General features: G+C 46.1%; 1 protein-coding gene across 8 annotated transcripts in view; it reads left to right on the top strand.

Annotated features, from left to right (window-relative positions):
* The window catches only part of CRAMP1 (cramped chromatin regulator homolog 1), a 120932-nt gene that overhangs the window by 14742 nt on the left and 91195 nt on the right, over positions 1 to 14995 (top strand). For all 8 annotated transcript variants that reach the window (XM_044979755.1, XM_044979754.1, XM_044979759.1 and 5 more), the window contains 3 exons: positions 5254 to 5447; positions 6475 to 6628; positions 10607 to 10690. In XM_044979755.1, coding sequence (XP_044835690.1) covers positions 5254 to 5447; positions 6475 to 6628; positions 10607 to 10690 — 432 coding nt within the window. The remainder of the gene's footprint in view (positions 1 to 5253; positions 5448 to 6474; positions 6629 to 10606; positions 10691 to 14995) is intronic.

Raw genomic sequence — 14995 nt, 5'->3', positions numbered from 1 at the left:
CTCGCCGTGCTGAATGAGATTCTGCTGTGCCTGTACTGTTTAAAAAGACAGGGCCCCTAAACGCAAGGCACCTACTTCATCTGGTGCTCAACCGAAGAAACAGCGATGTGTTCCAACGCTGGAGGAAAAACTGGCTGTGTTGGACTTATTGAGAGATGGTATGTCCATCGCAAACATGGTGCGGAAATACGGCCACAACGAATCTAGCATCTGTGCCATCAAGATTCAAGAGACAGAAATTGGTCAAGCCGTGGCATCAAGTGCTCCAGTAACTGCTAAGGTGACGAGCCAAGTGTGTGATAAGACTTTAGTGAAGACTGAAAAGGCATTAAACTTATGGCTGGAAGACATGAACCGTAAATGTGTGCCTATCGATGGCAACATGTTGCGAGAAAAGGCTCTTAGCATCTATGCGCTGTTCAAACCTCCCGCCGAAGAGGGACAGCCTTCTCATAAGAAGGAATTCAAAGCCAGCCAAGGTTGGCTTAACAGTTTTAGGAACCGCTTCAACCTCAAAAACATGCAGACTACTGGTGAAGCTGCATCTGCCAATGAGGACGCAGCAAAAGCCTACCCTGAACAATTAAAGAAAATCATAGAGGAAAGGGGCTATTTTCCAGAACAGGTTTTTAATGCTGATGAGACTAGGCTCTTCTGGAAAAAAAAAATGCCCACCCGCACTTACATTTCAAAATCAGAAAGACAAGCCCCTGGCTTCAAAGCATCTAAAGACCGTGTGACTGTGTTGCTTTGTGGCAATGCGGCTGGGCATTTAATAAAGCCGGGCTTGCTCTACAGGGCTGCAAATCCCTGTGCACTAAAAGGCAAGAACAAAAATCTCCTGCCTGTGTTCTGGCAATCAAATAAAAAGGCTCGGGTGACGGCAGCATTATTTCTGGATTGGTTCCACAAGTGTTTCATTCTGGAGGTCAAGCAGTACCTTGAAGAAAAAGGATTTGACTTTAAAGTGTTGCTGATCGTAGACCATGCTCCTGGCCATCCTGCGGCACTCCGGTTTGCGCATAATGATGTTGAAGTCCTCTTTCTCCCCCCCCAATACCACCTCCAACCTCTCGACCAAGGCGTCATTAGCTGTTTCAAGGCCACGTACACGAGGCTTACATTCTCACGGATCCTTACCACTATGGATGCTGATCCCAATATTAATGTGATGGAGTGTTGGAAGTCCTTCAACATTGCTGATTGCATCACTTATATTAAACAGGCAATGGATGCAATCAGTCCTGAAACAGTCAATGCATGTTGGCGAAACCTATGGGACGACTGTGTGAGTGATTTTAAGGGTTTCCCGACCATTGATAAAGAAGTGCAACTCATTGTTCAGTTGGCCAGGCAAGTGGGTGGTGATAGCTTCGTCGACATCCTCGAGGAAGAAATTGAGGAATTAATTGAGGGCCATAGAGAAACATTGACTAATGAAGAGTTAGAGGAACTGATATCTTCGTCTTCTATAGACAATTTTGATGACGAACCAGAAGAGCCAGCAACTTGGAATCTTCATAAATTTTCTGAAGTGTTCCAAGCAGCGAAACACTTGAATGATTTAATTTCTGAATATGATCCCTCTATGGAACGAAGCCTCAAAATCACACGTAGTATTACGAATGATTTGAGACCATACCAAGAAATGTTTGAGGAGCTCAAGAAATAACAGCGACAGTTGCCAATCACCGTGGTTTTTAAAGAAAAAACAACCAGCGGCAGCAGAGCCTACACAATCAACTTCTCGAGCTGAACCAGAACCAATCACTTCGTCTACAACTCGCTCTCCATCATCCAAGCCTGGCCCATCGTCTCCTGGATCGACATCAAGCCCTGACGACTCAATAATAGTGTTGTCAGGGGAAGAGGAAGACTAGTCATTGGAGTGTGTACAGTACAAGACTGGTGACTGTTCAGGTTTACCATACTGCACTGTACTGTACTGTTTTCATTTTTTATTCTTTCATTCTTCTGTCTCTGTTATGTTATTAAAAATACTGTAAAATTATATTTTGCATATGTAGTCTTTATAATATACTGTACATTGCCATATACAATACATAGTACTTTATGGGTGATTTAAGGGATTTTCAAGGGTCATTTTGACTATACGCGGTTTGCTTTACGCGCTGACCGCAGAACATAACCCCAGCGTAAGCTGCGACAGACCTGTAGTAATTTTCTGCTGAAAGATCAAGTCTAAACTAGGAGACCGTAAGAAACAGTCTTAAAATTGTTGCTGTGTTAACTATGCACTTCATATGAAATATTGTATCGTTACACTCAAAAGAAAAATACGTAATTGCAAGTTTTCTTAAAAAATGTTTTTAAACAATTTAGTTTGGAATATTCTGTGTTACATTTGAATCAAAATTACCTTATTTAAAATATAAAGCAAAACTATTTTTAGCACCACAAATCAGTAACCATTAGTCTTTTGAAGCAAAACTTAGAGGAAAGTGTGATTACTTTTGTATTCAGGTTTCTCTTTCCCTTGCACAACGTAATAAACCTAGAACAGTTCAGTTCCCTGCACTCTGTTGCAATGCTATTGGGATCTGATGTCCCCAGCTCTTATATGGGGAACACAGAATCTTGAACTCCAGAGTTGGTAGGTAAATGGAAAAGCTGCTTTCAAATATTTAACTTCAATCGTCCTTTTTAAACCTAAGCATATATAATAGAACCTTGCTAATTCACACAAAGAACTTGGAAATTTTACTGTAGATTTGCTTACTCATCAGTTCACAAAATTTCACAAACAATAATAATAAAAATAAATTGAGGCAACATATTCGCCTTAAAATAACAAGAAAGTAGGGCATACAAAATGACACAAAAGTAAATACTATGTATGAGGAAAGTATGAGTATCCAAAATATCAACCAAATGTGATAGCTAGCTAGAGTAATGGTAATAAGTGTAATGTTTTATGATATATTAAACTCAGGTTTGATATTAAAATAGAGGCTGTTGTGCGACAAAATGTATCTCTATTTTGACAGTTGTAGTCTAATTTTAAAATGTTAGTGCTTCATAGCATGTTATTGAAGATGGTAGTGTATTTTTTAAATGTAATGTAGTAAGTAAACATTCTAAAATCTTTATAGAGAAGTGGGGTGGGGCAAATTTTTTTTGGGGGTGAGAACTGTCAGATTTGTAAATTAGTATTATGCTGTATTCTAGCCGTCGGCAACCTATGGTACGTGTGCCAAAGACGGCACGCGAGCTGATTTTTAATGGCACGCTGCTGCCTGCTGGGACTCTGACAGGCAGCAGCGTGCCATTAAAAATCCTGCCCGGCCTGGCCCACTCTTCTCCACCCTCCGCCCCCCCCCACTCCGCCCCTTGATGCAGGCGGCAGAAGCTTGGTCCTGCCGGCTCCCCTGCATCTTCCTAAAGAGTGCTGGGTTCCTGCCCCTTCTCCTTCTCCTCCATCCCTCCCTGCCGGCTGATCAGCTGATAGCCCTTGTGAGGGAGGGGGTTGGGGAGGAGTGGAGTCAGCGTGCTTGCTTCTCCCAGCGGAGGCAGAGAAGAAGCGGGGGCAGGGCCTTGGGGAAGGGTGGTGGTGAAATAGGGGCATATTCCCTCCAGCCCCCTGCCGTGAGCACCCCACGACCCCAGCCCACACACCCAGCCCTCTGCCCTGAGCCCTGCAGCTCCCCCTGGCCCCTACCCTGAGCCCTGTACCTCCCTCACACACACCCAGCCCTCTGCTTGACTCCTTCACTCTCCCCCCCCCCCCGACCCCAGCCCTGACTCTGGCACCCCCACACATACCGAGCCCCCCAGGCCCTGACACCTGCATCTCCCTCACATGCCCCCAGCCCTCTGCCCTGACTCTTGTGCCCCCACACATAACCAGCCCCCCCATGCACCCCCCACATCCTGACTCTTGCACCCCCCACATCCCCACCCCCACCCTGAGCACCAAATGGGAGCTCCTGTGCGCGCATGCACACACACGCACATTCCCACCTGCACCCCTTGCACCAAATGGGAGCTGCCCAGGTAAGCGCTTCACACCCAAACCTCCTGCCCCAACACTGAGCCCCCTCCTTCATTCTAGCTCCTGGCCAGACCCTACACCCCAAGCCCCAGCCTGCTCCTTTACCCCCAGCCCTGTGCTCAGTGCACTCCCACCTTCAGCTCCATGCAGAGAGAGAGGAAGAGAATGGGCCAGAACCAGGGAGAAGGTGGGTACCCACTGTATGTGGGCAGGGCCGGGACCCCAGACCGGCAGCAGGCTGAGTGGGTCCAGCAGCCGGGATCCCGGCTGGCAGGAGCCAGTGGATGGAACCTCTGAACGGCAGCAGGCTGAGCTGTTCAGCCCACTGCTGGTCTGGGGTTCCGGCCGCCGGCCCCGCACAGGCCACTGCGATAAAGCATGTCTGCGCTGCCCACGTCACAGTGCTGCCGTGGCACTTAGTATAGCCCTTTTCATCTTCCCTATCATTTCCTTTTTATTTTTCTTTAAGTTACCTCTTTTTCCATCCGGCTTTATCATCCTGTTTTCACTGTTCCTATGATGCTACTCTTTGAATCTTGCCTTTTGGAGTGCTGACAAATTGATAAGGGTGCTGCTTCCAGACAGGCAGTTGTGTTTATGGAGAGCAGTCAGACCAACATGGGACTGGGTGTTGCGGATGGGCCTTGTTCATCTTTGAGATACAGCTCACAACTTCAGAGTCGTCACACTCCAAAGATGCTGCTTTATGTACAGAAGATGGGATTACTGAGAACACTGCTCCACTGAATGATGTGATAATTTATTAGTGTTTCTTTTTTAATCAATTGAGATATTGCAGTTTGAGTTTTAAAGCCAGATCTTGCAGTCCTCAGTTCAGTGGATTACTCATGTGCACATCAGTATTCAAAATTGTATTTAGGTTCTTTTCAGCTGTGCCAGGGCATATGTACTTCTATTATAGACCAATGTAGGGACTGCAGCTTGCATCATCGTTCTGGCACTTCTGAAGAGAGATACTTTCGCCTATCTTCCATAGCTCTGGAGATGTATAATTGACCCACTCCAACTTTCCTTGTGTTTGCCTGCTAACCCTCCCATTGAGGCATACTGCTGCTTTTCATTGCTTTCAGCAACTCACCATCTGCCTACTGTGTTTGAGGTGAAAATTCTGGAAAACATGGTATAGTCAAGAAACCAGACATTTTCTTTTAATTCTCTAGGATTTTTCCCCTTTATATGTGACCTCTCTCAATGCTTCTAAATATACTTGTTGTCTAAAGGGACAGATAATGGAGGGACCTCATCTGGTAGCACATCAGGAATTCCTCCCAGCGCTCCTGCTGGGAGTTCTAAGACTGCCGCAAGGAACCTGGGGACCTCAAGTGGAGAGAAGGAGGAAGGAAAGAAAGTCAGACGTCAGTGGGAATCATGGAGCACAGAGGATAAGAATACCTTCTTCGAGGGACTTTATGAGGTGTGTGTGTGTGTGTGTATATGGAAGAAGAAAGGCAAGCAGCTGGCCTGGTGCTTCTTATGGAGCCCGTGCTTGGCTGGCTTGGTTTTATGTTTAAATGAAAACTTGATTTGGGAGTTTGTAGAGGATTACATTTCAAATTAGTTTAAGTGCACATATCCTGTATACAAGTGAGCACAACTGGCTGCACAATGCATGTGAACCATAGAATCATAAGAAGGTAGGGCTGGAAGGGACCTTGAGAAGTCAAGTCCATCTTCTTGCGCTGAGGCAGAACCAAAGCTATCTGCTTAAAAATATCAGGCACTGTGAAGCTAGAAGAAGAAGAAGAAATCAGTTTACTATATGCATGCAACCCCCCAAACTTCATATTTTCTTACCTTGTCCATAGAATTTGTGCATGTTTGAGGTTGTCTATTAAAATAAAGTGCCTGTCTCCAGATGTAATGGACAAGGTTGCATCATTCCTGTGCATTGCTAGGGCCATTTCTCTATTTTATTCCATCTGCTTGAATAAGCAAAATGTTAAATCCTCAGCAAGAACTTCTTAATAGATGTGAGCATTCCATAATGAACACAGAAGCCCCATCAATGAAATCATGTGATGATTAGTATTTTATTTTCATTTACAAAATGTCTGTAATAAAAGCACAATTTAAAAGTAGTGTCAGTTGTTTCCACTGGGGGAAAATACAGATGGTGCCCCCATCCCAACCTTCAGAAATAAAATGTATACAATTGTGCTGCATTATTTTTTTTTATATGGCAGCATAACCTCAGCTCTTTATTATAGAGTTTTATAGAAGTTAGACATGGATAACATCTTTGGCAGAGAACAGCCCTCACACAGTCTTAAACTCCTAAACAGAATCTGGCCGGGTCTATAACTGGATAGGAGAAATGGAAAAGCCCTAGCTAGATCATAAAGTCCAGAAGATGATAGTCTGTCATTAGATGGGATTCCTCATCCTTTTTATCCTCTGCACTTTTTGTTCTTTAATTGGTTTTGAATCTTGTACTGTTTCAGCACGGGAAGGACTTTGAAGCTATTCAGAACAACATTGCTCTAAAGTACAAGAAGAAAGGCAAACCAGCAAGCATGGTGAAGAATAAAGAGCAGGTCCGGCACTTCTACTACCGCACCTGGCACAAGATCTCTAAATATATTGATTTTGATAATGGTGAGTATGCAGTGGGAGTGGATTCCATGACCAGCTCAGAGTCTGGGATAAGTATTTGTTCTGGTGGGAGTTGGATTCCTGTCTTTTAATATGGTCTCAGAGCACAGGAATGGTGAAGATAAGAAAAATAAATATTGGATACTATTAAGATATCGCTGAATACCTTGTACTGTACCTGTCATGGCCACAAGTAGGCTTACTTTTACAAATTTAAAACAAAGTATTTTCCAACAGACAGTTACAAAACAAGACCATTCCTCTGTTATTAACCAAACGCACCTATAATAAATATTCATCTAACTATTGACCTAATCAGCAAAAAGCCAGATTAAAGAGATGTCTCTTCCAACATATCCTGGATGTCACCGCTCCAAGGGTTTCGACTTCGTTGATAGACAGCCAGAGTATTGTAGCTAATCATGACTTCAGTGATCCCAACTTCTTGGGTCAAGCAAAATACAGTAAAAAAAAGCAAAGTGTCTGCAGCTAGCATATGGCTGAAATGTTGAACTTTTCTTGCACTTGTCCATTCAATAAATATCTAAGTTACTTTATTTCACTGAATGGACAATCCAAGAATCCTAAGCAAAGTATGCTTTTTCCCCTTGTTGGACAGTGGTGGGGAAACCAGATAGCCAAGTAACTGGCAATAGTGATTTATACCTGTAATAGTAATTCGTGCAAACTGAGTTCCGAATTTACTTGAATTGTATGTACAGTAACTCCTTATTTAATGTTGTAGTTATGTTCCTGAAAAATGCGACTTTAAGCGAATCCAATTTCCCCATAAGAATTAATGTAAATGGGGGGGGGGGGGTTAGGTTCCAGGGAAACTTTTTTTTTTTTGCCAGACAAAAGGCATTACATACATTTTAAACTATTTTAAGCAAGCAATTTAATACAGGTATTAAACAGGCTGCCAGCCCCCCTGTCAGTTCCCCTACGCTCACTCCTCCCCCAGCGCCTCCTGCCCACTGGCGGACCCCGCGGATCAGTGCCTGTTCCCCCCCCACCTTCTGCCTGCGGCAGTCATCTGGCGCGTAGCTTCCTCCCTCCCTCCTCTGCCTCCTGAATGCCACAAACCAGCTGATTGCCGCGGGCAGGAGGCAGGGGGAAGGCGCTGATCTGCAGGCTCTGCCAGCGGGCAGGACGTGCTGGGAGGAGGGTGTAAGGGGGCTGCCAGCCACGGACAAAGCAGGCGGCCAAACAACGTTATAGCTGAGCATTGCACAACTTTAAATAAGCATGTTCTATAATGAAGAGGGATGTAACATCGAAACAACGTTAAGCGAGAGGATGTTAAGTGGGGAGTTACTGTACTTGGTAAAGGTGGAAACTATGGTCCAGGACTGTTTGCTGGTAATCTTGTCTAGATGATGGACTTAAAAAAATCTATCTAGCAAAGTGTGTGAATTCCTAACATGTAATATCTTTTAACATTCAAAAGAACTAATCAGGAGTGCCTCTTATGTTGGTAAGTTGAGCAGCAAATACAGGTCCCCTTATTTTACTGATCCTGTATTCTAGTTGTACATTGTACACCTGGGGGAATTCTGCGCCAAAAAATAAAAAAAAATTCTGCCCACAGTATTTTAAAATTCAGCATATTTTATTTGTCAAAATAACACAGTATAATTACACCAGTTTCAATTATTTTTGGTCATTTATTTCAAAATACCTGTCAGCCAGTATGTTTTAACAATACAGACAACAAAAAAGATTCAGGAAATATTTTTTGACAAATAGATTCTTTACTAGGCATATTAATACAGAACTCAGAGTAATAATTCATTTAAGCTACAATACAGAACCTTATTTCCCGCACCCCTCAGAAGCAGTGCAAAGGCTTGCGGGAGTCAGGGGTAACAGAGGAGCTGAGTGAGTGGGAAGTAAATTGCTGGGAAGGAGCCTGGGTGTGAACATGGCGGGTTTTTGGATACGGGTGGGAAAAGTATGGAATGGATTTTTTTGGGGGGAGGGGGAGATTGCTAGGGAGCTTCCCCCATGCAGACCCTGGCTGACCCCTAGTCTCTCCCATTCAGTCAGGCACATCTGCTCCTGTCCCTAGATGTTCCTGCACCCCCAGGTGTCCTTGAACCCCCCTGTCCACATGTCCCCCCTCCACTCACGCCCACTCCCTCTGTCCCCATGTGTCCCTGTGCCCCGACCTAGCCACTCCCCAGTCCCAGTCTGTCCTCCCCTACTAGCCCTGCACTTCCCTCCCCACTGTGGTCCTGTGCCTCCACTCCCATTCAGCCCCTGCCCCAGTCTGTCCTCCCCCACTAGCCCTTATGAGCCCCTGTCTGACTGCCCATCACCCCACCCTGTCTGTCTCCTCATAGCGCTGGTCTGATCTGGCCTGACAGGTCCTGCAAAGAAGGCAGGCTCTTTCTTTCCCCTTGTTGGCTGGGAGCTGCTGCTGGTCTATTGCCACAGCCCCCTCTGGTGGGAAAAAGGCAGAACTGCAGCAACAGTTCAACAGAAGCTTTTTTTTCTGCACAAAAAATTAAAAATATGCGAGGCTCATTAATTGTGCATGTGCAGTAACGCAGAATTCCCTCAGGAGTATATATTGTTACATCTAGACGGTGGTTAAGTACATTTGCCCTTAAACAGTTCTTTAACTTTTGCCATAGTTCCCACAATCAGTTCATCTCATTAATTTTTACAGGTACAGCCACTCTTGTTTAAAAAAAAATGTGCTTGTCTGAGAGAGACAGATAAGATTTTCAGTGCTGATGACTAGTTGCAAATGAAAGTCGTTCTGGAGCATGTGTTACAACATGCTTCTAGGAAAAGCAGAAGCATGTAAAGGCTCTACAGTAAAATCTCTTTTAAAAATTGATTGGTCTTGTCCCTAAGATTAGGATGTTTAAGAAGATTTCCATTTGTAAAGTACAGTTAGCACAGGTATTCTTCTAGTGTTCTTGCTATACTCAGAAGATGGTCACAGTTTGTGAGATCAAACAAGTCTTAGTTTTCAATTTAAAAATAAATGACCCTGCAAATCCAGCATTGGAAGAAACCTATCTGCATACAAGTTAAGAAGTCCTTCCAAAGTAAATCGTCAGTTGTGGTCTGGATAAGCAGAAATGAATAAATGAAGGTAAAATACCTAAATCTGCAAGGTGTGAAAGCTGCTTAGCTGTCAGTGTAGAGGTTTAAGAATCTGAGGCGCATGTGGCTAAACTTGAGTACTGGTGAAAATGCATATGGCTGAATTTTGGACTTATTGGTAGCCTGCAAATCAAAGAGAATTGCGATTGTCACCGCAGCATCAGGTATAAGTATTTCTTGGTCTGATTTGTATGCCAAAGGATTTTTTAACCACTAGCCATGGATATAAGCTGTAATATGCTACCATAATACAAATAAAATGCCCACACCAATATATTCTGTTGTTGGAAGAAAATATTACAGAAATTGACCCAAGAATTAGAAAAAAATACATATATAAAATTTCAAAATGTACTGATATCGTCTAGAAAACTCAAGTGTGTGTATGTCACTCAACACATAGATGTATGTATGTTTGAGTTTTCCAGAAGGCATCAATGTGTCTTGAAACTTAAATTTGATTATAGTTATAGACAGCTAACTTAAGTGGTGATGGAGTTGTGAGGTAATAGCAAATTGTCACCACTAACTTGAGTTCATTTTACTGAAACATTGTTTGTTAAAATTCTGTGAAATCTCTTCTTGGTTTTTGAGCCTATATAAAATTGTTGCATTTCACAGATATAAAGTCATAGCTGTGAAATACATGCACTCCTCTTATTTAGCATTACTGTGAAATAGGATTTAGGGCTATCTGCAGTGAGATCTTTGTGTATTGATTAAATATGTGGATTTTTGTCCCTTTCACTGAGGGTGTTTTTGTTGGAAAGTTACTTGATCTGTTGCGGCTCATGGCATATCTGCAGTGAGGGTCTCTCTCTCTGTCTCATATCTCACCTGATACCTATTTTTGTTTTGCAGTGTTTTCTCAAGGGCTGAAAAAATCCTCCTTGGAGCTTTATGGCTTAGTCTGTTATGGGGAACTAAGGAAGAAGATTGGGGGCTGTGAGTATGAATTTCCTCAAGTGGTGGAAATTTGTTTTTTGTACTGTAGAATCATGGAGTTCTACCTTGAAGGCTGGGCTTGTCTTGTACTGTTGTGCTTTGGTGGCTTTCAAAATGTCTGCCCATTGTATTCTGGTGCAGTTCTGTGTTGTGTAGCTTTCTTAAGAGAGTTTTTTTTTTCTATAAGAATATTTTTTGGCCAGTCACATGGGATTCCCATTTTTCTTTTAACATAATATTCAATTAGCTATCTTTATGCAGATAATACAGAAAACACAGGCTTGGTTTTATTTTATTCTTCTTCAAGTGCTTGTTCACGTTGATTCCAATCAGGTGTGTGCACGCCGCGTGCGTGGTCATTGGAAACTTTTCCGCTCAGCATCTCCTGTCGGGTTGGTTAGGGAGCCCCCTGGAGTGGTGCCCTCATGGTGCTAAATATATGACCCTGCCAACCTGACCCCCCCTCAGTTCTTTCCAACGCTGCTACAGATGGTAAGAACTGCGTTTTGCTTGCTTGCAAGTGTTCCCTTAGCCTATTACCTAGTCCTATCCTGTTTTGGTTATGTAGTTAATATATTGTTATTTGTAGTTAGTATAGACTTGGTGATCGTTCTCCCCTCACCCTACCTTGGGCTTCAGGGCATGCCTCAAGGCCAAGGATTTAAATCTTGCTGTGTATGCAGAAAGCCTATGCCCAATAGCGATCCCCACGACTCGCGCCTGAGGTGTCTAGGGAAGGCGCATCAGTCTGAGCGCTGCAAGATTTGTAAGGCTTTCAAGCCCAGAACTAGAAAGGAATGGAACTTCCATTTGAAGCCGTTGTTAATGGAAGCTACACTCCGTCCAGCGGCACCTGACCGCCAAGGCCCAAGCTCAAGCTCGGTCTATGAATCGGTACTGAGGAAGGACTATGGTGCGAGAGACCCTCGGTACTAAAGATCCCCTACACCACAGCAAGGAACAGCGCCCCAGCATCGGTCAACATCTCCGGTGCCCCACAAGTGCCATAAGAAGGTGGACAGAGGGCACTCTCCTCAGAGTGAGACCAGCAGGGGAGACTTTGCTGTCCCAGAAGAAGGCGTCGACTTCCAAGCAGCAAGATCTCGTCCCGTTGACTCCGGCGCCCCAGGTGGCACCGTTGAGCCTGGCACTCAGTGAGTTTCCAGCGGGGCAGTGCCTGGTGGAGGCATTGGAGCTTCCCTCAATCCCGGACACTTTTGAGGCTGCCAAGGAGCTTATAAAAATTACTGCGCCTCAGCCCCATGCTGTTAGAGAGTAGCTTCTGGCACCGCCTAGACAGATGTCATCAAGCCCACGATGATGAGAGGGTCTCCTCATTGCCAGACCGGCACTGTTCCCGGTCTCCATTGCTGCAATAGTGCCTGGCACCAGTCTTGGTACAAGATTGTGGCACTCCTGGCGCCAGGCAATCTGTCTCTCCGGCACTGAGGGGTCGGCACCAATCGTGAACACCCTTGCTGGGCCGGCACCGAGACAGCACCGGAGCACAGCAGCCGTTCTCTGGCACCAGACACGTGGCACCGGTCTCAATCATGGGACAGCCAATGCCAATCCTGAACATGATCGTCGCAGCACCGATCCCCGACTTCGTCTTCTCGGCACCGACCGCCGGCTCAGGGTACATCTATACTACTCATCTGCATGCGATAAATCGATCTGCTAATCAACGCCCATACTCCACCTCGGCAGGAGGAGTAAGTGGAGTCGACGGGGGAGCTGCGGCAGTTGACTCATGGCTGTGAGAACGGCCAGGTAAGTCGAACTAAGATACTTTGACTTCAGCTATGCTATTCGCGTAGCTGAAGTAGCGTATCTTAGTTCGAACCCCCCACCTAGTGTAGCCCAGGCCTCAGGGATGGTTGCCATCACCGTGGTCATCGCCCTTGGGATCCTCAGACTCTGAGGCTGATTCCTATTACTCGTGGTGCAGTAGACATAGGTCGGATAAGCACCAGAGACACACTCAGTTGGCCTGGCAGCCACAGTGGCCACTTGCCACACAATGGCCCTTCTGGGCCCCCTGGGCTTACCATCAGGTCCAGGGTATCCCTTCGAGGGTTTCTAAGTTTGTGGCGTCGGGATGTCATCCTTCCTGGTTACCGATGGATAGACCTGCTCCTTGGGTTGCAGAGGTGACACTATCCAGACTGCCCCCTCATACTATAGAGGAGACAGCGGAGACCCACCCATAGCCCAGGTCACATCTGACTGTGTTGAACCACTGGACAAGTCCAATGAAACCCAAAGGCAGTCTGGGCACATAGAGGGCCTTGGGTACCCTGTACTCCCACTTGCTTCCTCATCACCCTCACCTGATGAGGCGGTGGCAGGAGCATCAGCTTCAGGTCATCCGCCCATTGACCACAGGGCACACCAGGACCTGCTCTGCCGCATTGCCCGTAACATGGACCTACAGGTGGAGGAAATCATTGAGTCAGAGGACACGATGGTGGACGTTCTCACCCCAGAAGGTCCTTCTAGTGAAGTTCACAGCTCTGGTTGAGGAGGGGAAGGCAGTGGCCAGAACATCTCTGCAGGCCTCCCTCGACTGGGCTGACTCTGCGGCATGTACCATCTCCTCTGGGGTGGTCGTGAGGAGAACTGCATGGCTCCAAGCTTCCGGGCTTCCCCTGGAAGTTCAGAAGACCCTGCAGGACCTTCCCTTTGAGGATGCAGGGCTGTTTTTGGACCAGACAGACTCGAGGTTTCACAGCCTAAAAGACCTCGAGGGCAACTATGAAATCTCTCGGGATGCACACTCCTGCTACTTAGAGAAACCCTTTCAAGCCTCTACCCCAACAGTAGCAGAGGCAATACCAGCCCCATCCGAGACAAGATACTTACTGCTGTAAGGGCAGGAACAATAGGGCATAGACCTTCTAACCCTCCCTCAGGCCAGGGGCAGGGCCCGACCAAGCCATTGTCAGGATCCAAGCAAGGATTTTGAAGGGACCCCTGAGGATGGCATACCAGCCACTATCCCGGATCCTTCCCCCTAATTTCTGATCTATCCCACGTATACTGTGCATAGTCCCATATAACATCGGACTGTTGGATTCTTCACACAGTAGAAATGGGATATTCTCTCCAGTTCTGGTCCTCCCCTCCCTCCCGTCCCTCTTCAGGGTCCCCTCTCAAGAGCAACTCCTTATCCAGGAGGTGCAATTGCTCCTCACCATAGGGGCAGTGGAGTAAGGGGCAAGGGATTCTACTCTCATTATTTCCTAATCCCCAAGGCAAAGGGGGGTCTCAGACCCATCTTAAATCTGCAAGGACTCAACCAGTTCATGGTAAAGTTGAAGTTCCACTCGGTCTCCCTGAGCATAGTTATCCCTTCCCTGGATCCGGGGGACTGGTACGCTGTCCTTGACATGAAAGACACATACTTTCATAGAGCCATTTGGCCGGCCCACAGACGTTTCCTGAGGTTGTTGTCAACCGCATAGAATATCAGGGTTGGAAGGGACCTCAGGAGGTCATCTAATCCAACCCCCTGCTCAAAGCAGGACCAATTCCCAATTTATCAGTTCACGGTGCTCCCATTCAGGTTATAATTGGCCCCTAGGGTTTTCACCAAGTGTATGTCTGTGGTCATGGCCTTTCTCTGCAAGAGGCAGGTGCAGATGTATCCCTACCTCAACGACTGGCTACTGTGGTGGTGCTCCAGGGAGCAGGTGGAGTCCCAGGTCTGGTTAGTCAGAGAGACCTTCCAGAGACTAGGTCTCCTCTTCAATGTGGACAAGTCGACGTCACCCACCCAACAAATAGAGTTCATTGGGGTGGTGCTGGACTCGGTTCAGGCAAGAGCCATACTACCAGAGTCCAGATTCCAAACACTGTCAGACATCATTCAGACTCTCAGATGATACCTCACCACAATCATGAGGACATGCCTCAGTCTCCTTGGACACATGGCGACATGTACCTATGTAGTCAGGCATGCCAGGCTGAGGCTCAGATCGCTCCAAGCATGGCTCGCCTCATCTTATCACCGAGGTTAAGTCAGTTTAGACTCGGTAGTAACAGTACCGGCATGAGTCTTAAATACCCTAGGCTGGTGGTTTGACCCTCGCATGGTCTGCAAAGGAGTCCCATTCCGCACCCCTCAACTGTCCATGACCTTAGTAATAGACACGTCAGATCTGGGTTGGTGGGCCCACTTAGGAGACCTATAGACTCAGGGCAGGTGGTCGCAGTCCAAGATCCCGCTCCACATCAATATAAAGGAGCTCAGAGTGGTGAGACTAGAGTGCTAGACCTTCCATACCAGATTACAAGGTCAGT

Source organism: Mauremys mutica, chromosome 11 (assembly GCF_020497125.1).
Source record: "Mauremys mutica isolate MM-2020 ecotype Southern chromosome 11, ASM2049712v1, whole genome shotgun sequence".
Taxonomy (NCBI): Eukaryota; Metazoa; Chordata; order Testudines; family Geoemydidae; genus Mauremys; species Mauremys mutica.
This window is presented reverse-complemented; position numbering and strand designations above follow the sequence as displayed.